Genomic DNA, 26,291 nt, shown 5'->3' on the forward strand with positions numbered 1-26,291 from the left:
AGCAACAAGGATTTCACACATGCTATGCAAGCTAGCTTCTTTTTACAACAGAATGATCATAGAGGCTGGTGTAGATCTGGCACGTTCATTGGTGAAAGGATCCACATAGAGTAAGAAGTAGTTCACTCTTCAAGAAGCAGACTGATTTCAGTATCTAAAGATCCGAAATGAAATTCAGTCTTGCACTCACCCACGAAAGAGATTGCCTCCAGAACCCTCCTGCGTTTTGACCGGGAGATCCCTCCCCACAGCTATAAGGTACTGCAATCATCTCCCAGAATGCCCCATAGAACTGCATGTGGCATGAAGAGACCTAGGCACAGAGAGAACTGAGCAGGATCAGAAAGGCATATGGAGGCAGGCTAGGAAATGGCCGATTTGCATTCAGCTCAGGGAGCAGGCCTACAAAGTACTATGTGGATGGTGCAGATCCCTGCCGAGGTTAACCAATATCTCCCTAAAACTTCCTAGAGAATGCTCGAGAAAGTACAGAAGGCTGGGTCCGTTGCTGCATATTTGGTGGGAATGCCAAAGACTGGTACCATTTTGGAAATAGTTGTTCAATTTGTATTTCTTTTATTTTTTTATTGTGCTGTAACCAAATACGGCTTTTCACATGTACTAAAGAAACATATAAAACTGTATTACTTAATACATAATTAGATAGAATTATTTTGTTTGTTTTGTTTGTTTGTTTTATTTAGTATAGCGCGCCAGACCCAGGGGTTAATGGGCGCTTGAGGACAAGGTTACATAGTTACAGTATACATAGAAGATAAATTGCAATTATACAGTTGTGGCGGTAATATGCCATATGCAGTATGTACAGTCAGGTAGTTAGAATTCACGGTTAAAACATTTCAGGGTATTTACAATATATACAGTTATTAATGGGCTTGGTCTATCTGAGGGTTTCCTTCTCCAGAAGCCAACTAATGGCTGCTTTTCTGAACGATTGGAAGGTTTTGGCCAGTTTAGTATTTAGCGGCACAGTGTTCCAAAGTTGAGGGGCGAGGACAGAGAAGCTCGAGCCCCCAGCTCTTTTGGCGGTGAATCTGGGCACGGTGAGGCAGAGAGTATTTGAGGATCTGGTGATTCTTGTGATACGTTTTAAGGTGATAGGTGATAGGTAAAAACATATTAATCCACTCTCTTATTTTCCAGTCTCTTCACTCAAAATCTGGGGGGGGGCAGGGGGACACCCTGAGGACTTTTCTACGGATGCAATCCAAACTCCCACAGGGCTAAGTGCTGAATCGTTAAAACCCCTTTACATAAATGTGGTGTTAGATTTATTTTAAGAAAGAACACCAAATAATGGCTGTTTTAAAAAACACAGATATACCTCAAATAAGTTGTAGATTTTTCATCTATGGCACAAAATGTAAAGCTGATTGTATCTTTTATCAAAACAGAAATAAAGTATGTGTGCACTGCTAAAACCAATGTTCAAACATTTGAAATCTAATAACAGGGATTGTAAGGAAACACAGTTCTCTAAATGTCTTCGAAAATCTTAATGTAGTTGTAGGGATGGGGATTTGATATTGTTATATTGTTCAAAAGATGTTTTGGACTTTAAGCTTGTTTTATAGAGGGTCACAATAATTGGTTGTCTTTTATGCAAAACAATGCAAGCATCAATATTTGAATGACGTTCATCCAAATGAGGAAATACATTTCAAAGATGTTTCAACAATCAAATAATCCAGATGCTTTTTTTGTTTGTTTTTTAAATGTACCTTTCGACCTGTTGCTACACAAACTACTTTGGGGTCTTATATCACTGACAGTACATTGGTGGAGAAAACCACACTGCCGGTTTCCTATAGTACTCAGGTGGCATAGTTTGAAGCAACCCATATAACGTGATTCCTGTTGCATGAGGTGCCACTTCAGGGGGAAGTTTAGAGTCCTAGGTCCCCAGAGCAATAACATGACACTACTGATGGAAGCTCACTCAGAATGCTGGCGATAACACATGGTGAGTGAGAGGAGATCAAGGCAGACCCATCCTCACACCATTCACACGTATTCACTATTGATGTTGTCACCAACCTTCACAGCCAGCATTAAGAGTGTGGGGTGTGCTGATCTGCATACCTATCCATTAAAATAACCTGAACCACAAGATAGGTTGCATTTCACAATATATATTTTGTTTTTATACATATGTACTACATAACATACACTGGTTCATTTAGAAGGGTATAAAGAAACAAGTCAGAAATACAATTATATAAAATACATTCAATATGACAAATAAGATAAACATGAAATTCCATCTAGACCGATCAGCTGCATCTCCTTAATTGCTGTTTGCCTTCTCCTTCGCCATCTCTCTTGAGAAGAATAGCCACATAGTGAAAAGTGCCACTTATTTCACAGTCAGTGAGGATCATGAACATTTGCTAAGTTGTTTGTAGCATTCAGTATGCATGACAAATTATTTTGATATTGCTTATTTTTCTTCCAGTTCCATGTTATATTGAGGTATATTGCACACAGCCACATGATTCCATCTTTTCTGAGACATTGTTGAATGTAGCAAGGGCTTCAGTTGTTAAAAAGCACTGAAGCTTCTATCAGCCTCAGAGGTCAGGAAGGTAGACAATGTTTGGAAGGAAAACAATGCAGAGCAGTACAGTCTCAAAGCCTGGTCCCGTGATTAAAGGCTGGACTCTGACATGAAGTGCAATATAAGAACCCACTGTTTCGGCTCATCTTTAAGCATTCTATAGGCATTGCCATAATAACTCTAGGCACTAATGCTAAGTAGCAGCTGTTTCCATCATGAGCTCAGAGACTACCCCAATTTGTCAGGTATTGTCATGATGTACTCTGGTACTCACACCATGTACTTTATCTTGCTACCCTGTACCAGGTAATGACACTCACCATTTCAAGGTTTTTTAATCGAAATTCCGGTAATATAGCTGAGCGAGTCGAGCGCTTGCTGCTGCAATCTGTGTGGGATCTGCAGGTCGCAGGTTCAAATCCCAGCAAGGCCAACTCAGCCTTTCATCCTTCCGAAGATAATAAATGAGTATTAACTTTGGTTGGGTGATATTGTATGTAAATATGTTCTCAGTAAAGTGCTTTGGCGAAAGCGCTATATAAATAAACACCTACAAAATTTAAGATACCCATACCATTACCAGCTATTGCCTTCAATAAACCAGGTTCTTGCACCGTTGCCATTCAATATCCAGGTACCCACACCATTGTCAAGGCTCTGCACAATTAATATAACAGTGCCAATTTCCATGATTCCGAATAGAAAGGAAGCGCCTGTTTCCCTGATGTCTAGATAGCACAGCAATGAATAATTCCATTACATCCAACTTGGACATCAATGGCAGCTTCCATTATGCTCACTTTGCACAGAAAGGCCGTATACCAATATGCCAAGTTATCAAAAGCCATGACGGTTTCAAATGTAGCAAATTAGCACAGTGAGACCAAGTTCCATTCTTTGTATTTATGACAGTGAAGCAAGATACCATTATGACCACCAGCACAGTAAGCCCAGACCTCAGTTTGTCCGTTAGCCCTCAGAGACATATTCTGTAGGTGTGTGGGTGGTGCAGTGGGATGAATATGTGTTGTGCAGAGTGGGCTGCAGGGAGATGTGTGGAGTGCATTGCTGGAACGTTGTGTGTGTGTGTGTACAGTGCAGTTCTGAGGGTGGTGTGTGCACAGGGCCTTGGGGGGCGAGTGGTGTTTGTGCAGTACTGTGTATGTAGTGTTGGGGCAGTATGTGTGTGCAGTTCTGGGGCAGTGTGTGCACAGTGCTGGGTTAGTGTGTCTTTGTACACTACAATTAAGTACTGGGGACAATGTCTGTGGTGCTGAGGTTGATTTGTGTGTGCATAGTCCAAAACTGTGGGCAATGTGTGAGCATGTGTGCAGTGAAAGAGCCTGTATGTGAGTGCTGGAGACAGCAGGTCAATGTGTGCAGAGCGGTTTTGGGGCTGTATGAATGCCTGCAGTTTCAGGATGGTGTGAGCGCCGGGCGAGAGGAAGTGTGTGAAGAGCAGGGTTGGGGCGGTGTACATTTGTTCATTGTGTGGATGGTGCAAATGTAGAGCAGTTTTGGGGCTCTGTGCGTGTGTGCAGTGCAGTGGATGGTGTGAGTGTAGGGCAGTGTGAGTGTGCAGTGCAGTGGGGTGGTGTGTATGAAATGTGATTGGCAGTGGAGTGTGCAGTGGGGAGGTGGGTATGCACAGTGCTAGGTGGTGGAGGTGTGCCAGGGAGTGGGGTCTATGTGCAGTGCAGGGCAATGTGGTTGTGCAGTGGGTTGATGTAGGCACAATGCTGGGGAGGTATGTGTGTGTATGAGGCTAGGGGTTTGTGTTAGCTGGTGTTAGTGCTTGCAAATGTGCAGTGCTATGATCTCCCTGGTCAGTTCTCAATTATTTCCTGCAAAAGCACATTTGGGCTCATGTTATACCTGCTCCATGCTTCATAATTAAACGAGGTCCATGAAGGTGAACACATCTCAGAACAAATTTCCTTTTAGTTTACCTAATAAATCCAACAGAAAATCCCTTTTCACACTTTTTAATGAAGTTTCGCTTTGACAACTTTTAGCCAAAGTTAAAAATAAAAGTATGTATATTGAAAAAAATTACATTGTTTTTATCACCTCCTGACATAATCATGCAGCTTCTTAGCACTCTTTTAATCAACAAATGTTTCTAAGACCCACTCGATGGCACTCATTTGATCACTTTCAGTAGGATGAAAGTCTGAGTTGGCTCTGATGGCATGCATCTGGTGCATCAACCACTAACCTATTTTACCACCTACATCATGTCAATGTAGTAAATGTCCAGCAAAATTGCACACACACGCATTCAATGAGCGTATTTACATGTGTTTATGAGCGAAGAAGCAAATCTGGGCTCTGTAGAATTTGAGTCAGTCTGGCAGGTGGCTCTGGGACAGGGCCAGCTGAGTATGTATCATGGCTAATGGAGATTTTCAGCATGATGTTTGGGAGCACCATTTGCCATTCAACTGGTCAAAACAGTCAGAGGCACAAGTGGGGGGTTTAAATTATAATAAAGTTAAAAAGAATGCAGTGAGGTGTTTAATAGCTGCATATAGTCGCAGGAAAAGCAGCCACAGGGGGCTGGAACACTAAATGTCCCTCGAAAAGCTATTAATTGCTCTTTAGCAGCAGGATGCTAACAATAGGACATTTTGAATAATAAGTTAACGAGTTGCTAAGATCATTCCTAGAACCTGTCAGAAGGAGGTGACGGTCTGCAATGTGCGCACTGCATACATTCAATGTCCCAAATTAAAGGGTTTTGTTTCTGTTTCATACGACGTCCAACCCGGGACACCTGCTCCATGCCTCCAAAGCATCATGGCACATTTCAACTGTAGAAATGTAAAGGCTCTGACACCATCTCTGCTCTGGGATGAGTGGCAAAGTCAGCAGGTTGGAGCTCTCCTCCAGAGGCAATCAAGTAGGTCCAGTAGGAAATGGGACCAAGAAGTAGCATTTCCAGGGCTGGGGTGGGTGGGTGAATGGGGCTTTACTTAATCATCTGTCTTTTATCTCTTCTTTCATTCTGTACCTGGGTTGTGGTTTACAGAGCAAATGCCGTCCTCCCAACCAAAATGGTTGGGCAAAGTCCCCCCCCCCCCCTCTTGTAAAAACATGTGTCTTTAGGTAACAACTGTCACACCTTCTCTGTGTGGAAAACTGAAATACCCAGCATGTGTTTAACTGGAGACCAATTCTGACCTTGCCAAATCTAAATAAAGCAAGTTAACAGTAAATGGTGGCAGGCCAATCTGAAACCATTTGCCAACGATGCCCTGCATGTGCTTTTGTCACAGTCCAGTGGATGTGGTAGGGACGAGGAGGGGTTAAATGGCTTTTATTTGTTTTTTATACATCACAAAATTACAGCATGCTATTTGAATATTAATATCTTTTAAACTATGAATCATATAAACAAATAAGTCACTATCTCTGAAAAGAAGCTCTGAAGAATGCCTTTGATTTCTCAGATTTGCCCTGCAGCCTGTGACAGGAAGGTGGGAGAGGGTGAGACAGCATCCAGATATGCGCCTACTCACCCCTACTCCACAGAACAGTGACCTTAATGGGCAATTGAAAGGAAGGAAAGCACAGTCTGTATACATTTCTAGCACTTGGGAAAAGAAAGTCAGCTTTCTATAAAGAAGGCCAAGCTTCTCAACTGGAAAAATAAACAGCCTTTGTTTTCACTTGCTTCATATTCTGGGGGGCTAAATCATATTGTATCCCCCCATGCTTTAAATTGTGGGGGGGGTTATCCCTCCTATGCCCCCCCATTTCCTACACCCACGATTAGACCACACCCCCGAAGTACCTGTATGACATTTAGAGTAAGGGATGTCTAATGACCTGCTATTAGCCTGTCCCAGAATATTTCTGATGTCGGACCCTGTTCTCTTTCTACGAATCGCAGCAGATATCTCACTAGGTGTTCAATAACATTGTATCAGCGATTGGGGAGGGTTTCGCATGGGATCCCAGAGTAGCCATTTTGGGACTACAGACCTAAAATATTATTCATCTCCGCTCCACTACAGGGAAGGTGCTCCCTGACATGCCTTTAGTTGCCTAGCTGGTGATAGGAGCAAACTGGAACACAGAGGAACGCCTGCATATCAAGGTGTGGTGATGCACGCTCTGTTGCTTATTAGCCATGGTAACCTGACTAGAGATATAAGTGACAATGCAAGCGGGTTCTATACTGGCAGTCCTTGTTGTCCCACTTGGGCAGGGAGCAGAGAACTTCACGTCTTTGATCTGCATGCATGGTGTATGCAATATTGGAACTCAAAACTTATGGGAAGAGGTGAGTCTATTGCCTTGGTGTGCCATGCTTTTATTTCCTTGGTGCTGATTTGGATTTAGTGGTTCTCTTCACTGCTTTTATAATATATTTTGGTTAATGCTCTGAAAATGCCACATCTATTCGTGCTCCAATTATAAATATGATAGCGGCCCTGTAGAATCCACATAGGAAGAACACTTTTCAGCCGGCTTTTAAGTTTGGCGCCGTGCAACGAATCTGCACAAAACATTCCCCAAAAGAATATAGCCCCAATTCTGGAAGGTTTGGTGTGGTTTCATCAAGAGTGGGCAAAGTTCTAGTGGGGTCCCAACATTTTTTAAAACCTCGTCAACTTGAATGAGAAAGAAATTATGTCGCACCTATAGCCCTTACAGCTGTATGGGTTTTCACCAACCTTGAGCAAGGAGTGGCAGCCTAGTCCCTTAAGTGGGGTTTGGGAAATTTGATGTTAGTCCATCCAAGAGATTTATTTTTTAAATGACCAAAAAGTAGGTTAAAAATCAATGATAGTTTGGTCTGGTCTCTGGACTAACTTCCTGATTCAGTGTTTGTGGATGCTTCTGGACCAATCAGGAAGATGTGTAATGCTTACGGGCATCGCATAAAGGTGATACTATGTTAAATGTTAATGTTAATGTTAAAGGATATTTATACCGCACACTATCACCACCGGAGTGGTCCCCTGGCTCTCTGAAAGAGAAGGAGGGTAGGTTAAGGGCGTATTAGTGCGGCAAAGTTTGGAGAGGAGCAAGGGAGCTGTGATGTACAGTTGGCAGCTTCAGTTCGGTTAACACTGTTCGCTTAGCTTTTTGGTGAAGTATCCGGTCTGAATCCCTTGTGTGCTGTTGTGTGAAGGTCTGTGTGGTGTGTTTGTTTTTGCAGTGTGGTGAAGTGCGTGCCGGTTGCTGTGGTTTAAGTGGTGTGGTTGTGTTTAGTTGGAGTGTGAGAGGTGTGTGAGGAGTGGTGAGCCTTTTAGAAGTTTTGTGGGGTTGGTTAGTAGAATTGTAATTCAGAGAGGTGCCCACTCCTATTGTGTGTCTTTGGCAATTTAGAGATGGTTTTCTTCCTATCAGTGATTAGGATTCTGCACAAAAAGGCTGTATCTCATGTCTCTATCATTATGTTACATTAGCTAGACTTAGCATTTCTATCTTTGTATATGGCCAGCCCCTCCATCCCAGTTTGTGGTCGGTGTAAACTAGTACTTTCGGATCGATCCGTAAATCCTGTCTGAGTGGGTGGGTTGGTGGTTGTGCCTTTGTGTTAATCACGTCTGTTATTGTTCTGTCAAGATGGGGGTTGTTGCTCGTGTTCAATTCCCTCTAGCATTGTCTCTCTTGTTCTTGCAGGAGTTTCCCTTAGTCATTCCTGGGTGTTGTCAGTGCTGTCATATATTCTGTCCACTTGTTCTTTTGTATTCCTGTCTGATTGTTTCAGTTGTTTCCGTCTGGTTCCGAGGTGTTGAAGAGCCAGGTTTTTAGTAGTTTTCTACATTTTAGGTGGTCTTTGGTATTTCGTATTCCTTTTCGGGAGGTTTTTGCCGCTAGGTGGGAGAAAGAGGAGCCTCCTAGTTTTTTTCTGATGTAAGGATTTGGTTGCAGGCGGATTTCATATAGGAAATGCCAAACATTTTTAAACGGATTCCATGTTTGATTCACAAACTTTACCCGTAGTCTGCGAACAGTGCTGTAAGAAAACATTAAAAAACATAACATTACACATTGTGCAGATGAAACAACCTCTGTGGAGGTGAGGAGTGGTGAGGATGGCATGTAGTATTTCTAGTAAATGGCAAATAAAGGTTTTGTTTCTGATGTTCTCAAACATCTCAGGTGTTCTTGAACATTGCTGTGATGTTCACAAACGTGTCTAATGTTCAAGAGCATTTTTTGTGTGGATTATAACTTTCGCACAGTTCAACAAGTCTGCAGGAAGTGTTCCAAAATAAATATAGACCAGACCCAGAATTGTTTGGGAAAGTTGTATGCGGTTTCATCAAAAGGGGGAAAAGTTACAGTGAGACCCAACATTTGTGAAAACCGAATTACTTGTATTAAAAAACATTTGTGTTGTGTTCCAAAAGCGTGCTTTTACAAATTTAATGTTAATCCATCGATAGTTTTTTTCTACAAAATGTCTACAAAGTAGGCAATGTAATGTAATGTAAGTGGTCTTGTATAGCGCCTGTCTGCCTCTATTGGTGGCCTTGTGGGGTTAGTTAGTAGGTGTAACGCTCACCTGAATCCCTCGGAGGCGCGGGTCTGGTCTGGGCGTTCTCCGAACCTTCCAAAGTCACTCGCAGATCTTTGGCACCACCCTGGAAGGGCCCCCTCCTTACTGTGATCTTAATCTGGAGAGTGAGATGTCTGCGGGCAGAGAAGAAACAGGGGTTAACGTCTGCCTGACGGGGTTTCGGCCCTTTCCCCTTCCTGACACTCCTACAACTCCCCTAGGCCGCACGTGCTCACCTTAGGTAGGTAAAAGCGGCGCTCTCCATCCTGCGTCTGTGCAGGGGTGCTGTAGCCAGTTACTTCACTGGACGATAGTTCAGCCTTTTATTGCGGAGGTAGAGTCCAGAAGGCAAGACAGTCGTTAGCTGCACGAATGGTGAGTGCCTTATATGAGTCTTTTTATTGTCCTTTCAGAATCTTGCCTCTTTGCAGGTCCGGTATGCTGATCCGGTAAGTGGAGAAGTCCGGAGTTTTTGCAGGCAAGTAAAAAGTTCATCTGAAGTTAAAAGCACTTTTAAAAGTCTTTTTCCCCTTTCTTTCAGGTCGCGGTGCAATCGGCGATGAAGACTGATGCCGAAGGATTGTGCCGGAGGATGGACAGGAATCACCACTTAAGGCACGTGAGTAGAAATGGAGTCCTGAGCTCTAATAATGTCCTTCTTGTATTTTACAGGTGCGGACAAATGGCGCTGAACGGAGCTCGCGGAAACCGTGGCACAGGTAAGCAGATATCACAGAGTTATCGCTAACCTGTATTCTTTGTAGTTGCAGGTGGCTGGAGAACGAAGAATCGCAGCACGAGGCCTTGGAAGGCGCCGGAAGGTGGTAAGAGCAGCTCTGGTACTTTCTCGTGCTACTCTAATGTTCTCGTTTTCCTTTTCAGATGTCGCGGAAAGCTGGAGCTGGATTCAGGAAGGTAAGTTGAAGATTTTCCTGTTTTCAGGTGCAGAAGAAGAAGATCAGCTGGAGCCGACACGGTGAGCGTCCTGCTGCTATTGCAGAATAACGCGAAGCACGTGAAACCAATCGGGTGTGGTTTAAATAGCCTTCAGTAGTGTTAGGCGTCTTCTTCCACAGCTTTCAGAGGTAAGAAAAGAGTTCCAGTATGTAATTCTTGGGAGTGGTGCTGGCCCCACCCAGCAGTTAAAGTAGTCCCAGCAGGATTGGATGAAGAGTTCATCCTGCAGGTAGGAAAGCAGCATGGTCTGCAGGAGGTAAGTCCACCCAAGCACCAATCCTTTTTATATGAGCCCGGCGCTTCCAGTGCCGGGACTGGGTCCCTTTATGAGCATGAGCCTGGCGCCGCTGGCGCCAGGACAAGGTCCAAAAGGCCCCTACGGGGGCCGGCTTGTGCCTGGAATAAGGGTCATGACCCTGCTTCCAAGGATGTTGGGCTAGGTCTGACACCTTGGAGGCAGAGGTCATGACAGTAGGACAGTGGGAAAGGCAGATGTTAAACCTGTGGTGGTGTTGATGGGTACATATCGGAAGTACCCGGTTCCTGTGTGGAAATCTGCTTTCAATGGGTTTGGCGGAAGAAACTTGGGAGTATGTCATCCACAGGGAAGAGCCCAAGATATGATAGTCTACAGCAAGTTGGATCTGGTTGGCCACTGATGTGGGGGAGAGCAACAGGGCTAAAGAGGTGAGCTTAGTAGTGGCTTGGTTAATGTTGATGTGCTAACGGCTAGGCCTGTAGTGGCCTTCTGTCAGGGTTTTGTGTGTGCAGTGTAAGGGGGCAGAAGATTTTAGTTAGGTGTTGGTTAGTCGGAGGACGGCAGCAGTAGGCCTTACAAGACGAAACAACCTGCAACACTGCACTCTTACCCCAGACCATTTGCAGACAGGTCCTCTTTTTCTACCTTCCAATGCCACCTCTCTCTCTCTCTCTCTCTCTCTCTCTCTCTCTGTCTCTCTCTCTCTCTCTCTCTCTCTGTCTCACGGTATCTCTCACAAATAAAAGAGTGAAATAACTTTGGTGCCTAAGTCAGACAGTGGGCAGATTTTCTGGCATCCAGGTATTAGCTATAGGGATAAAGGGGCCTCTGGATATGGCTGCAGGCTAGCCACAATGTCTATTCTGTGGGGCCTGCAACATGACTGAAGCCTACGCCCCAGTGATTATGGCCATTGCCCATGGTCCCAAGCCATGGACAGTGGCCCACGGTTTGATTATCGATACATCGTAGACACTGGGTCAGGCCGCAAACCAGGTCCAGTGAATATTGGGGGGTCTGGGGCTTGGCCGGATCTCATGATCTAGGCAATTGAGCCATAGCTTGTATCCTCAGCATGCACTCAAAGTGACACACACCAGTGCAAAAACAGATGTTGGGTAAAGAAACATTATAGTTCTTACTTACAGGTTAAAGAGGAATTTTTAATATCTAACATGCAGTGCTGGAACAGCATTAAACATCTTCAGTTATAAAAACCATTGACATTTACAGAAAAACAGTGACAGTGTTGTTCATTCTCGCTGCGCAATGTCTCCTGCGGTTTGCTGGGTGAGGCCTAAAACATTGCGGAACCCTACACCAAAGGGACATTGGCTTTTGGAATGCTATTTGTGATGTTATCTGTGATGTCATGTGTTTCAGTATGAGCAGTGCATGGACGGGGCTCGTGTTATGGATACGTAGCTTACCGTAACTGCTTAAGTTCTTTGGTTTTTAGATTTTGCACTGCAACTATAACGTCCCTTTAACAAAGTTTGTTCCCAAATTTTAAAACAATTTTATTACAGCAACTTAACCATTTCACAGGTTTCTATGAGGGCAACTTAAACTTACAAATAGCTTAAATGAATGTCGCCCCAAAAAAAGTTTTGAGAATCTGTCCACTTCATAGCTGATTCCATTCACTGGGTGATGTATGGTGCAAACTTGATGGTTTGTGATATTAAATTATATTAAACATAACACTAGATATTTCCGTAATCTTTATAAAGTGTATTAATCAAGCTTGTGGCTATCTCTATCCATCTATAATATGCTAGTTATGGGTCACCTGAAAGCCAGAGGCATAGCCAGGATAGGGCCTGAGCGGACAAGGCTTATCTAAAATCTATAAATGCCCACTCTGCAGCACTGTGTGGCCATTTACAGATGTTAATGTGACTGCTGTGGGTCCAACTACATTAGCTTTAGGCCCCACCTGTTAGAAAGTCCTGGCTGCGCCTCTGCTGAAAGCTATTCATATTTGATGTTGCTGTTATGTACTGTAATAAGTAGTGTGTTTTCATTCTCAAGTGAGCACATAAAAGTAATTTGTGTAATTACTGTTTAGAGCACAAAACAAGGCAAAGGAAGAAAATGTTTTGACCTCAAGACCGCTTCCAGTTCACTGCCAACAGACACCATGTGTCAAGATTCATATGTGTCCCCATTTTCCTCCCTTTTAGGAAGCCCTTGTCCAATGGTCAGGAATCGTTGAAACGCCAGACCTCCATGACAAGCAAGGCCACGCCGCTGACACCGCAGGCCCTGAAGCACATATGGGTCCGAACTGCCCTAATAGAGAAAGTGCTGGACAAGATTGTGCAGTACATTGTGGACAACAACAGGTACGAGCCACTTACCATGGCCTTAGCAATACTTGGTGCAACTTCAATGTAAAAGATTGCTGACTGTTTCAAAACCAAGTCAGTGACATGCGTTCCGCTGACCAAATAAGTTCTAATGTAATTAAGTCTGTAGTTGTCTATGCTCCTGGCCTCCTAAGTGGTGGGCCCTTATTAGTCATGGTTACTCCTCCAGGCCTGGAAGACCACAGCCTTCTAAAGAATACCTTAAAAGCAGGGTCATAGCACATGTGAGACTACAATAAACAGAGGAACAAGGTTTATACACGTTATGATGACTATCCAAGAGCACTAGTTATCAGGCAATGCCAGTGGTGTATATATTGGTACCGTTGGTGGCTATTTATAGAGAACTAAAATGCGACTAGTGTGGCGTGGTTGGATTCGTAGACCAGAGTCCTACATTTTGTATCAAAATAACAGTAGAGAGTATAGATTCCAACTTTACTTTCATTGGATTACATAACAATCAAAATAGCATTGCATGAAAATATAGCATAGCATAGTATAGTATATTATAGTATGCTATAGCATAGTAAACTTTATTAGCACCCTGTGGTTGGCAGCTGGCCAATGGGGAGGCTGGAAATGCGGGCTGACCCTCCAGATCTAGCTGTCGTTCCAAGCCCGCCTGATGGCCGTCTCTGCAGCCCGCGCACGGCATCCCGTTCAATGAATGAAAATGCTTTATTTTTGTACATCCCGGGTTGCTGCTTTGGTAACGCGGTGTGCTAATGGTGTTCTTAACCAGTTCCACGGGCCATACCGGGGGTAACATCCCAGTGCCCTTGTTAACTGCTCTCGCTTCGCTCAGCCATTAACTGGGGCTGCCGGACCGTTACCCCAGGTATGGCACAAGGAACGGGTTAAGAACACCATAGTGCAGTACAGTATAGTACAGTACAGTATAGCATAGCATATGTTGCATGCACGCTAATTGTAGCAGCATTGACATAGCATTGCATAACAAAACTGAACAGCATATTAAGATTGAACTTCATAGTTTTGGCAGAGGCAACTATTCATTTACCGTAACATTTACAGCATAATGGTGGAGTACTTACTATGTGCACAGGTAGGGTGTGTGCAGGGTCAGTTGATAATGCTTGGTGGGTGATGGGTGCAAATGATTTGGTTGCTAGGGGTTTATGGGCCTCGGCTAGCATGCACAGGCTGCAGGAGATGGCCAAAGGCAGTGACCAGTTGCTTCTCTGTTTTTAAAATGTTTGGTGCAACATGTACAGTAGCCATGACCAAAAGCTATGTGTAGTTGGCCGAAGAAAATGTAGAATAACAAAAGCCTTGAAATTCACTGAAAAAACATTTCTTAAGAGACAGTTAAGGTGAGCTGATTTATCACAACCATACCCTTGAAATCAGTCGGTGTGGGAAGCGCAGACCATCTTAATCGGAGTCTTAATCCTCATTGCAAAGCCCATGAGCACATACATTAATTCAAAAAGGAGATTCACAATGACATACTAAATGGCATCATGGAGAACAGCTGCAGTGGAGACTCGGAGTTAAGATGGTCATCACTTCCGATATCCACTGAGTTGCAAGGGTTTTGTTGCGATAAATCAGCTCACCTTAACTATGTGTTGTTCCAAAAAAGACAACAAGATGATACCTTGGTTAGGCTAACAAAGCCCTTTAATTGCAAGCTTTCATAATCTTCAGATTACTTCATCTGGCATTGCAAGAGAATGAGGCTTTGTAATAGTAGGGCAGCTCAAGGATTCACCTCTGCAAAGCCTTATCTGTTTATGTCTGCTTCTGATTGATTTCCTTAACAAGGATCCTCACACTTCAGAAGATCCCCCGTCCCATTCCAGCCACGAAGATTTCAGTGGGACACTGAAAAAGACATGCAAGCAAGAGAAAAAAAAGAGTGCTGGGCTGCTCTCAAAGGGGAATAAAGAAATGGGGTTCTTTCAGTCATAGCATGTGTAAACCTACCAAAGGTCAGTGTGCTTTAGACACAGTCAATTGCATGTTCACATCCACTAAGCCTGTTGCCCACCTAAGTTTCAGTTTAGGATAGGAAACGCAGCCAGTCACGTGTTGGTCACATGACCACTTCCAGTGGTATGGTCGGATCATTTTCTTTTGCTTTTTGCTATTGCTCTCACGGCTCCTCCCGGCCCCCTGCTGTGGCACTGTATGCTGGTTGGCACTAATCAGTTTATTGTAACAGAGGGACAGGACCGCGGCACAGTTTTGATTAATGCTATGACTGAGGTAGCTGACACTCTAGGTCCAGGGGAGACGCGTTTATGTCACTCTAAGCCCTCAGCACCATGGTGCAATCCAAACCTGCTGGTCTGCAAGCGGACCTGTCGACGGGCGGAACGCCAATGGCGCGATGAATATGATCCTGAAGCTAAATTAGCATATACATAAGGAGTGTACTCTTATCACTGTGTGATTAAAGAAGCAAAGTCGCCTTTTTTTTGCTAATCGTATCGCTTCTGCAGCGTGCTCCTCACATGAGCTTTTTAGAGTTGCGAAAGAACTATCTGCACCACCCCCATCAGGAAACGATTCCTCAGGTTCTCAAATTCAATGTGATGCCGTTAGTGCTTTCCTTTCAGAGAAAATTGGTAACATTCGACAATCTATTTTCACTGACACTCCGAGCTGCCCTAAGGTTTCATTAAGGGTCATTTCTCCCATATGGACCAGTTCTGCAGGATCCTTTAAATTTGAACCATTTACAGACGAGACAGTTGTGACTGCGCTTAAAAAAAACTGAATTCAGCTTCGCCCATGGACCCAATTCCCCTTCATAATCTTCAGGTGCTTCCCCAAATTATTATACCTTTGTTCACTGATGCTCTTCAGCATTCTTTCTTATCTGGTACTACTGGTATCCTTGTTCGCTGAAACGTGCACTTGTCACTCCTCTTTTAAAGAAGCCTCACTCAGACCCATCTTCAGCAGTCAATTATCATTCTATATCTCTCCTTCCAGTCCTTATGAAGCTTATGGAGACGATCATAACACCTCAGCTCTTGCGCTTCCTGGAAACTAATAAACTTGCATACTCCCTTCAGTCAGGTTTTAGACCTCGGATGGGTACTAAATCTGTCATGGTCTTGAATTTAAACGACTTTGTGTGCTTCTGAACCGCAGAGAGATCGGGGTGTTGATTCTCCTTGAACTCTCTGCGGCCTTTGATACAGTTGACCATGCGATTCTCTTGCAACGACTGGACAGGACAGCATTTCTGGAATTCCTCTTGCATGGTGTTCCTCATTTCTATTAAACCATTTGCAATCAGTATCCCTACAGTCTTATCTCTCTACCCCAACCACTCTTTCATGCAGTGTCCCCCCCGGTTCTTCTCTTTCTCTGCTTCTTTTTAATTTATATCTCTGGTGGATCTCCTCTCTCAACATGGGGTGCATTTTTACACCTATGCTGATGACACGCAGCTAGTGTTCCATCTTGATTCACCGGCTTTGGAGTCTTCAGGTAAACTCAAAACTTGTCTTTCAGGAATTGGGGACTGGATGGCAGAAAACTGGGTAAAACTGAATGGGGAACCATGGTCTTGGTGATCAGCTCCCCCAGTCCTAATACCAACTGGAGCACAGAACTTTGGCCTGATTCCTTGGGGTCATGCCCTACTCCTAGTAGTTCAGTAAAGAGCTTAGAGTTGAAGCTCTTGTTATCTGGATGCACATATCACCTCATTATGCAATTCCGGTTTTGCCAAATTAAAAGCCATCAGATTCTTCCTTTCCTTCCCTCTGATTGCAGAGTACAGGTGGTCTGGTCTTCCATTATGGGGTTGCTTGACTACTGTAATAGTATATCTGGGAAAACCTGCTTTTCAGATCCAGCATCTGCAAACTTTGCAAAACTTTGCAGCATGGCTGGCGCTGGATGCCTCGCGTCTTACTTCATCAAAGGCCATGTTACATCAGCTTCATTGGCTTCTAGTGAACTCCCATATTAAATGTAAGGCTCTGTGCACTACTCACCAGGCAATTCACAGCATAGGAGTAGAGTATTTCAGGAAAAGGTGTTCTGTTATCAGCCTACTAGGTGCCTTCGCTCTGCCTCTCGAAACTTACTAAAACATCCTCACTATCGGAGAGTGCCTTTAGGTGGACGTTCCTTCTCATTTCTGTCCTCTTCTTTGTGGAACGCTCTGCCTCCTATGTTGCGTGAGATTACTGATCATGCTGGGTTTCAGAGGAGTCTGAAAACCCATCTGTTCTTTTTAACTGTTCCTTTGTGGCTTTCCAGTTCTCTTCCTCTCAGAGCCTTGATGCCCCCAGGCCGTAGTTTGCACTTTATAAGTACTTTTACATACCTACCTTGGACAATTGTATTTAGAACATTATGCAAGCTGTTGGTCACATTTTCAGTATTGTCCTCCTACATGGCCAATAAGGAGGGAGGACCATTAGTCATTTTACCGCTGTATTGAGTGTGCTTCTCTACATCTGGTTGGGGGGAATAAAATCCTGTTTGGCATGAAACAGGAACACTAACTAGCCTCTGGGAAGCATGTGGGGCGGGGCATTTTAAGAGCTGGGAAGGGCTTTGGCAGAAGGGAGTCCAGCAAGATAACATTGCATCAGAGAAGCATATGGGGCTGGGGATGTGTCAGTCAACAGCCATAGAAAATGCTATAGGAAAAAACAGGTCTATCTGTTGTGAGGCGTCAGAAATGTGAGGTGGACAACTTTGTAAATGTTTCTCAACAACTGCCATTTTATTTGCAAATTAGGTTGGGTGAACACCTCACTATTCCTACCCTGATGAGGATTTCCCTGCGTAAAAGAAACTAAAGGACGACTCAAATAAAGGATTTCTGTCCCTCTCACTTGTACATACAGAAAGTAAACAAGGAAATATACAGCACTTCTCAACAAACAATAATTATTGTATTTGAAATATGACCACAGTCTTGTTTTGTAAATTGGGCGAATTCCCCTTCCCCAAGTCTTAAAGTGGTCTTTGTTTCACAGATCAGGAAAGGAAACCAAGGAAATCCTGATTTTCAGTAATGTTCAAACACAGTCCGTTTCCACTTCAATTTGTCTACACAAAGTTCCAAAGTCAGTTTCGTCTATTTCAGCTTTCAACAAAAGTTCCAACTTCATTTGGTTTAACTTCACTTCATCAACAGAGAACGTCAACTCAGAAAATAGAAGGTTTCTTTCATTCTTTGAACAATCCTTCAATTGATAAATAGCCACAATAATGCTCTTGTTCAGGATGACTTGACACAATCTCTTAAGTAGTTGATAACATGTCAGCTGATCCGAACCTGGTACACCTTTAACAGTTTCAACTGGTTAATTGACAGTCCCCATTCACTTTGCTATACCTTTAGTATCACAACCAACATAGATTATATCTCAGTTCAAATGATTTGCCACAATTACATTTACCTTCACACTCAACATAGATGGCATTGGGGAGGCCCCTTTTTTAAGCACTTCTTCAACTTCCACCTGATGTACTCCACACCAGGCCCACTTTCCTCAATAGTTTGTAGTTCAGGTTTACTCCGCTGCCCGAACAGCAATTTACATCCAGTTTTGCTTTTGGGATTAAATATCATCTGATTCATGTTTTACCACAACGTCAATTTGTTCAACAAATGGCAACTTTAAAACTTCCAACAACTCTTCAGGGAATACAAAACTTATTTTAGTGCTTTGTGACACTCTTCTCACAATAATGCTCCTCTCCCTCTGGATCTCTCTCTGTCAGAAGGGCATCTGTTGTGACACTCTTGTTTCCCCACTACACAAGTTACCAATGACTGATATGAAAAGGGTATTTTACTTCCGTTCCTTTGATTTGTATAAAGTGAGTTCACGCCAACTTTCACCATAGGTGGATAACATACGAGCAACACTTACCACTGTCTATACATTTTTAAATGGCCCTTTTCTGCAATTGTCAATATTTTTTTATTTTGCAATTATCTGGTTTTAGCTCTCTTTTGGCTTGGGCAATGCTTGTTCCCTTTTTTCAGATTGCCTTTTTATACTGTTGGGATTTCCATGGACTCACATTTATAATATTACAGTCTGTTTGCTTCTGACTGATGTAGTTTTTCTCTTTAGATCTTTGGTATTCAAAAGTACTTTGTAAGGCTTCCTCTCTCGCGAGTACTGCTTTCGCTTGGTTTTAATAGCACAAGTTTCAAAAGTGCTTTCCCAATCACTTTCAATCATACGCGAGCACCTCTCATGAGCTGAAAACTTTCGTTGCATATGCTGACAGGAAAGGAGGGCTTTGTGTTCACATGCAGGCTGTGAACTCAGCAGGTAAGGCTGTCTCTCCTCTTCCTCTCGCCACTTGCAGGGTTCCTCTTCGTTTGGATTGTCACATTGCAGTAAACCTCTTCTTCGCTGCCATCTATGCCTTTGGGAAATGGAGCCCTCGTTGCTACGTAGGTTGTTTGGTGCATGCCAGCCACCAGAAACCTTGAGACCCACAGGTGCATGGCAGCCACCTGTGATGGCCTCCTGGAAGGGGAAACTTCCCTTGTCTTTGCTTCCCACTGCGCAGCCGCTGCAGACTTGATCGCCAGAGGGCAATCTCCCCTCTTGAACGCTTCCTGCTGCACAACCTCTGCAATTCAGGATCTGAGAGTCACAGACTTTCTCAGGACAGACAGTTGCTTTCTGCCAGGCAATGGTTCCAGTGCCTTCTCTCTCCTCTAGCATTTTGTACTGTCTGCATACACCACACTGCTTCTGCTTCTTGCTACTGCTCTCTCCTTCTCTCCTGCCACTCCTGCTACTGCTCTCCATTCCCTGCACCTGATGGGGATTTTTAAGCCTCTCAGACTCCCTCAGGTGTGGGTCATTTACATTAATGAGCTGACTACTCCTATAGTACTGCACCTTTTCAGTCATCTTCCTCATCATAGTACTTAAAGGATTATGGGACTTGAAGTCCCTAACAATAAATTTACGTTTTCATATCAGGTTCACTTTCACACTTCAATTTGTTCTTGATAACATGTTTTATAGGAATAGTATGAAGACTGGTTGCTAAACCTGATTGAAAAGGGAAAGGCAACTCTTTTTGGTTGTTATTGGTTGTTATTTTCTAAGAATTCTCTTTCATTGTCCCTGTGAGTGCAACAGGGGGCTCGAGTTCTACAAGTCTCTGGAATTTTTAGAGGTCTTTTATTTCCTTTAAGGTCTAGCGTAGCGTGAGTGGTTTTACAACACGCTATTACATATCTTGGCATTACATCATCACCTTCTCTAGAGGAAGACAAATAGTGCGTCTGATCCCATGGAATCCTCTCTGACCTCCCTGAGCCTTTTCTCCTCCCAGGTGGTCCTCCCGCAGAGCACCACCCCCAAGGTCAGGATCAGGAAGCATCTGCCTTTCCCTGTCCCCCTGGGAGGAGACTTTAGGCAGAGTTTTCAGGGATATATTCATAGGATTCATTAAACTGTTTTGACCTGTGGTTCTCTATGGGTGCAGAGAATGAAAGTTTGTTACTTGTCCTAAAGCTAGCTTTCAGCACTGCAGTTTTAAAGTCTTGTAGTGTGTGATTGGTTCCAAAAGGTGCTGACTGATTGGTGTGCCCGTACTTCATCGCTTAGCGTTTTGTCTGTGTAGATTCATCTGCTTATGTAGTTGCTGGACAGTTTCCCCAACATAATAGTCCCCCAAGCAACATTTCATTCACTTATTTAGATACACTACATTGCGCGATACACATGTGAAACCTCCTCTAATTTTGTAATCCTGCCATGTGTGGGGCATCCTGACTGTATCTCAACTGTAGATATGTGGACAGGTCAGCCATTGTTTGTCATTGCATGGCCTTGTTCCATTATGTGTGCAATGTGGATGCAAATTGCTTCTCATCATTTCTTTGAGATTAGCTGGCTGTCTGAAAGCAAGGAGGGGCATTTCAAGGAAAACCTTACACAGTCGTTCATCTTTTTCCAGAAAGGTTGGCAGTTCTTGAGCAATCCTGCAGTGGGATTCCAACTCTGGATTGTATGTGACAACCAGTGGCACTCGAGTTTGTGCCTTTTTTGTTCTATATTCCTGGAGGTTGCTGCAGGGATCCTTGTTGCCCGGTGGATCTGTATGTCATATGCGTTACTACAATATTGCCTGGCTGAATTTTGTGGCATGCTTTGTGTGTGCTGGCTGGATGCTGCCACTCTTCAAATAGCTGGGCCGGTCTGTTGGGTTGCGGTATACTGTGGTCTGTAATAGGCCATCTTTTATTGGTACGGGGGTGTCAAGGAAATGTACTATTTCTGGACAGTAGGAAAGTTGCTAACAGGTACGGTTATGAGCCTTCCGGGGTTTTTAATTACTTTCATGTTGGTTTTAGTTCCTGTTAGGTGCCGGTTGCACAGAAAGTGGTTGTTGATGAGATAGGTAGATTCCATTGCAGGTTTTTCCATCGAGGGAGAATTAATTGAATTGTTTCAATTAATTTTACCGCAAATGTATGTGGGGAGGTGAGTTAGGGTAATAAAAAAGGTAGGGTGGCTCCCCGCTTACATTTATGGTAAAATGTCCCACAAAAAAAATGTGATGATTTCTACTTGTTGAAAAAATCTCGATGGAATCACATCTAACTGCTGTTGACTGGGCGCCTTTCTTTTTATTTTATGCTTGCAGATTTAATTATTTATTTTATTCCCACTGGTTTCATTTTTGTTCCTTGCAGACGTTATATGGCGATGGCGGGAGGTTTCCTGTCCTCAATTGAGTGCCTCTGGGATCCTACCCGCTATGTACTGCTTTCTTTCAGTTCTTCTCTGCAGGCTCGTATTCAGAGAAATCTCTCTTCACTGCCCTCCGGCAGTAAGATGGGGCTTGGCGATTGTAGGTTCTTATTCCTGCACCTGTCGCCCTAGGAGCTGCTGACAGGTACGGCTGTGAGCCTTCCTGGGTTTTTCTGTTTTTAATTACTTTCTTGTTGGCTTTAGTTCTTTTTAGGTGCCGGTTGCTCAGGTTGTGGCAGTTGACTGGACGCCTTTCTGTCTTTTTATCGTTACAAATGTAATTATTTTATTATTATTTTATTCACTTCTTCTGGTTTCATTTTTGTTCTTTGTAGCCATTATACGACGGAAGATGGCCTGGTCTCTGAGTTCCACTGGGCTTGAACCGGCTCAACACTGCTTTCTTTCAGTTCTTCTCTGCACACTTGTGTTTCCAAGCAATCTCTCTTTGCTGCCCTTCGTTCGGCAGGATGACAGGGATTGGCACTAGTGATACCATGTGTGTTTATGAGAATTGTGGAGCCCAAAAGCACACCAGATGGGCGCAGTGGGCTTGCGCCTTACGTGCCGATGTCGCGCCAAAGTTAAGCCTGTCTGTGTTCGTCCGGGGTGTTGGACGGGCCTTGGATGGCCTCACCCTCTAGTTCTCTGAACTTGTTGAAAGAATTTCATTTCAATTATAATTGTATCCATGTAGGCGGATCTCTACCCACCCGGGTGGAGGGATTGCATTAATCGATAAATCTAATTTCATATTGGTGCCTATTCCTCTTATTCATTCCACCAAGATGGAAGCTTTGTTGGTCCATTGAACAATTCCGATTTGGGTGGCATTGCATATTTTGGTTGTTTATCTGCCACCTCGCCTTATCCATCTTCTTATGATTCTTTTCTAGAGCTTGTTGCTGATCTTCAGGGAAGATCCGCTAATTTATTGTTAGTGGGGGATTTGAGTTTCAAATATAACTCCCCTCCTGACCCGGCTACAGCCCAGATTTCTGAGGCTTTGAATGATCTAGGTCTTGCTCAGCTTGTTCATGAACCTTCAGAGGCAATATGTTGGATCTTATCTTCTCTTCTGAGTTATTGACTAAGGTTTCTCTGGCTTTTCAGGTCACTTGGTCGGACCATATGGTCGTTCCCTTCTCTATGACGTTTCGGCCTGCTTGTTCAGCACCTAATTTGCCCACACCCTGAAGCCCAATTGGTGCTTGGTTGAGAAGGCAGACATTGCATCCTCCATTATTCATGGTGCAGTGATTTCTCACAGGTTGCACGCCCTACCTTGGTATGGGCTTTTACTGCCTCCATCAATCTTTTGGCTCCTCTCCAATCGCACTGCTGACAAATTGCTCTTTCAGCAGTGTATCTAACTATATCATAGCTCTTTGATTGAAGATAACCATGCTTTTTATACAAACAAAGTGGAGGAGGCTCTTAACCAACATGAGGAACCCTTTTCTCTGGTTCCCTCTCTTTCTGCAGATGATAATTCTGCAGCTGGCGTGGTGGTTCCCTCCCAGACTTTATGTAATTCTCTTTCAAAGTTCTTTATTCAAAAGATAGATGATATTCATATGAAGATCTCTACTTCTGATGTTAACTTAACTACTTTTCCATCTGCGGTCCTGCCTTCTACTTCCCCTCACTCTTGTGTTCAGCACTAACAAATGTAAGCACAATTGGTCTATAGAAAATGTGAAGCTAAATGTGGTTGAATCATATTGTTATCTGGGAGTCACGTTTTCGAGTAGCTGCTTGTGGTCTGCTCGTTCAGCATTATTAGAAAATCATTTTCGGACAAGTCTGGGTGGTATTAAAAGATTTTATCAAAAATATGCCAGCTTCCGTTTCGACAAATGTATTCAGGTGCTGAAAGCTAAGGTCTATTCTTCAATATTGCATGGTAGCAAAATCTGGGGAAGTGTGAGTTGTATTGCCTTGGATTGCATTTTAAATATTTATTTGAGAAAGTGCTCGGTCTGATGTCTGGCACTCCTGGGCTCCCTCTTGCTTTGGAGGCCGGGGTCCTAAACATTGGGTTCCTGGCTGAACTCAGGTTCCTTGAGTATTTTCATAAATTACGCTCATGCCTTTTGGTGAACCCTGATATTTTGAATGTGATGGAAGAGTTAGCAAAAGGTGAGACATATGCCATTTACCCCTGGTATAGGAAATGTTCCATTTTGTGCAGAAAGTGAGGGATTGTTTTTGATTATCTGAGGGAGAGCTTAATGACTAAACAACAGCTGTATACGAAAGCAAGAAGAAGAGATGTTGATCTTGCCATAAACAGCATGAAAAACCTACACTCACTGGGTCACAACGCACTTACTACAAGATCTTATCAGTGAGTGCTATTTGTTCACTGGCGTAGAGACGAATCATGGTCATTTTGCGAATTAATGTTTTTTCACTAAGGGTCCCGGATGACATGGCAATTCAATACCAAGCTTTGTGCATGCGGTAGTGGGGCTGTAGAGGATTTAATTCACTTTGTATTTATTTGTGGTAGTTGTTACGAATTTTCCTGTAGTCTTTGCAGTCCTTTGCAGTGCCTCGTTTCTTCCCTGTCTATTCTGTTGGAGGAGGAGCCCATCTCAAAAAGGCAAGCTGCAAGCAGAGCGCAGCAGAGTTGTGCGAGTTGTCTGCACGGGGCTGTCGGAGCGCTGAAAGGTCACAGGGCCACTGCTTCCCCTACCACTTACAGAGGTGACACCATTTGAGGTAACATGACAGCTTTCCACATTCTACATCGATGGATCTCCGATCCCTCCTCTCCCTTCTACCCCCCTTTCCATTGCTACTGTGGGAGTGCATTGTGGGAGTGTCATAACCCGCTTCGAGGGATCATTGCCCGCCACAGCCCATTTATTTCTAACTGTTATGTTTTCTGTATTATGCCGTACTACTCCTTTTCAATTGATCAACTAGCCTGACTGTTCCCTTTGCCATTAAGCTTCGAACGTTTTACCAGCCCGAGAGCACATCTCTTCCCAATTCCAATTCGGGAAATATGCCCGGGAAAATAAGTCTGAGGTCGCACAATCACAAACCATGCAAAACTGCACCCTATCCCAAATCACAACTTGGATTGGGTGCTAGAAGCTGTGCCAAGGGTAATAACCCAAATTCTTCCAGCACACGGACTACTAGCTCACCTGGGGGCAAGCAACTTGGCTAATCCACTCCTGGAGCAATTGACTCTTACTTTTCTTCTCACCCTAAAGCTAAGTGCCCCACCCTCCCCTCATCGATACCCAATGACAATCTGTCGGCATGCAGAGAGAATTCAGAGAGAGAACATAAGAACTCCAACCCCAATCTGTCCTTTTCGGCGATGGATAATAACTACTCTCTATTAGCCCTATGCTACTCCCTTCCCGATTCGCTTTCTCCTAGTGACGTGATATACCAACAACTCGCACCTGTGGGGGAGTCGCAAGCACCAAGCAATGATCAGATTGTGGAAGACGCTGAGGAACAGCCATGACCAGGAAGACTGGCGCATGAGGTAATGGAGAAGTCGGGCAATAGACTCTCTGCCTCGCACAATATGTGCCCTATGGAGGATGTGGGTATGAACCCCACCATGGATGATCGTACGGGTCATCTGTGTCCGTCATCAGCATGACTGTCTACATTACAGTTTGCCATGAAGGTGTTACTAAAGATGTGAGATAAGAAGAGGTATTGGTGTTAACATCCTGAAGCTCTTCTCAACCTAATGTGGACAGTGATCTGGATGAACTGATTGCTGTTTCCTTCATGTCCGGGTATGTTGCTCCAACTAAACGGCTATCTGTAAGCCCCTGAACAGTGAGGGAGGACTCCCCTATCGATCTGGAGGTGGAGGAAATGGCCGAACTGCCTAGTGAAGCTTCCACCATTTTTCTGACTCTGAAACAACGTAGGAAAAAGAAGAGACAGGCCATGAAGGTTAGGGCAAACAATGGACCCACAAGTAAAACGCAAATGGGTGGCAATATTTCTGACCTTACCACTACTGTGCCAGCAGTAAAGATCCCAAAACGGAAAGGCAATGGAAATTGCAAGAAAAAAAGTAAATCGAAGGGCACCCTTACCAACTGGGTCCTGAATGACAGATGCCCAAATGACGTGACCATTGCGCCTGCCTTTCCACCTAACTCTTTGCCACCCCCATTGTACAGAGACCCACCAATGATCTAACAAAGAGTTCAGCAAACCTGCGCTGCCCTAATGTAATTCTCTCATGCCCCAACGGACCACAAAAGGAGGTCCTCATGGTCTCGGATGATACCCTGGTTGAAGCCATGTCCAATGTGTCACGCACAATTACGATAAGAAACAAGGTGTGTGGCAAATCAAGACTCCATCCACATATAAACAGTGGAGACTTCCTGGCATTGACTCAGAAAATACTTTCCTTAAAGGTCCTTTCACTATTTTGAACCTATCAAGGACCCCAAATACCAATTCATCAAAATCAATTGCATTACCACCGAAACTGAACAAATGATAAGGCAGTATAAAGATTGATATGCTGATTTAGGATATGACCTAGATTTCTGTGAAGAACCCCTTATCCCTGACCTAGCGATTGGCTGGATGCTCTCAAAGATCTTGGTAACATCACTAATATGGCCAACAATGGAAGAAACAGTGGTCCTGCGCCTTCAATGCAGGCTAATGTTCTGGATATCTTGAACTGGTTCTCAATAATGGCAACAAAATAGTTACTGGGAATTGAGAGCTGTCCATTTCCTCTTGGAACACCCTTGGTTTTGTTCATTTACTTACACCATTAGGGACCATTGAATCCTTGCTGCTCAATGATATTTTCCTTTTGCAGGAAGTTTGGCTACGTACAGAAATACTGATT

General features: G+C 43.8%; 1 protein-coding gene across 4 annotated transcripts in view; it reads left to right on the forward strand.

Moving 5' to 3' along the window:
• SGSM2 (small G protein signaling modulator 2) overlaps positions 1-26,291 on the forward strand; it is a 1,574,436-nt gene that overhangs the window by 755,223 nt on the left and 792,922 nt on the right. For all 4 annotated transcript variants that reach the window (XM_069614582.1, XM_069614584.1, XM_069614583.1 and 1 more), the window contains exon 4: positions 12,501-12,662. In XM_069614582.1, the coding sequence (XP_069470683.1) occupies positions 12,501-12,662 (162 nt within the window). The remainder of the gene's footprint in view (positions 1-12,500; positions 12,663-26,291) is intronic.

This window comes from Ambystoma mexicanum, chromosome 9 (assembly GCF_040938575.1).
Source record: "Ambystoma mexicanum isolate Mex_15411 chromosome 9, UKY_AmexF1_1, whole genome shotgun sequence".
Taxonomy (NCBI): Eukaryota; Metazoa; Chordata; class Amphibia; order Caudata; family Ambystomatidae; genus Ambystoma; species Ambystoma mexicanum.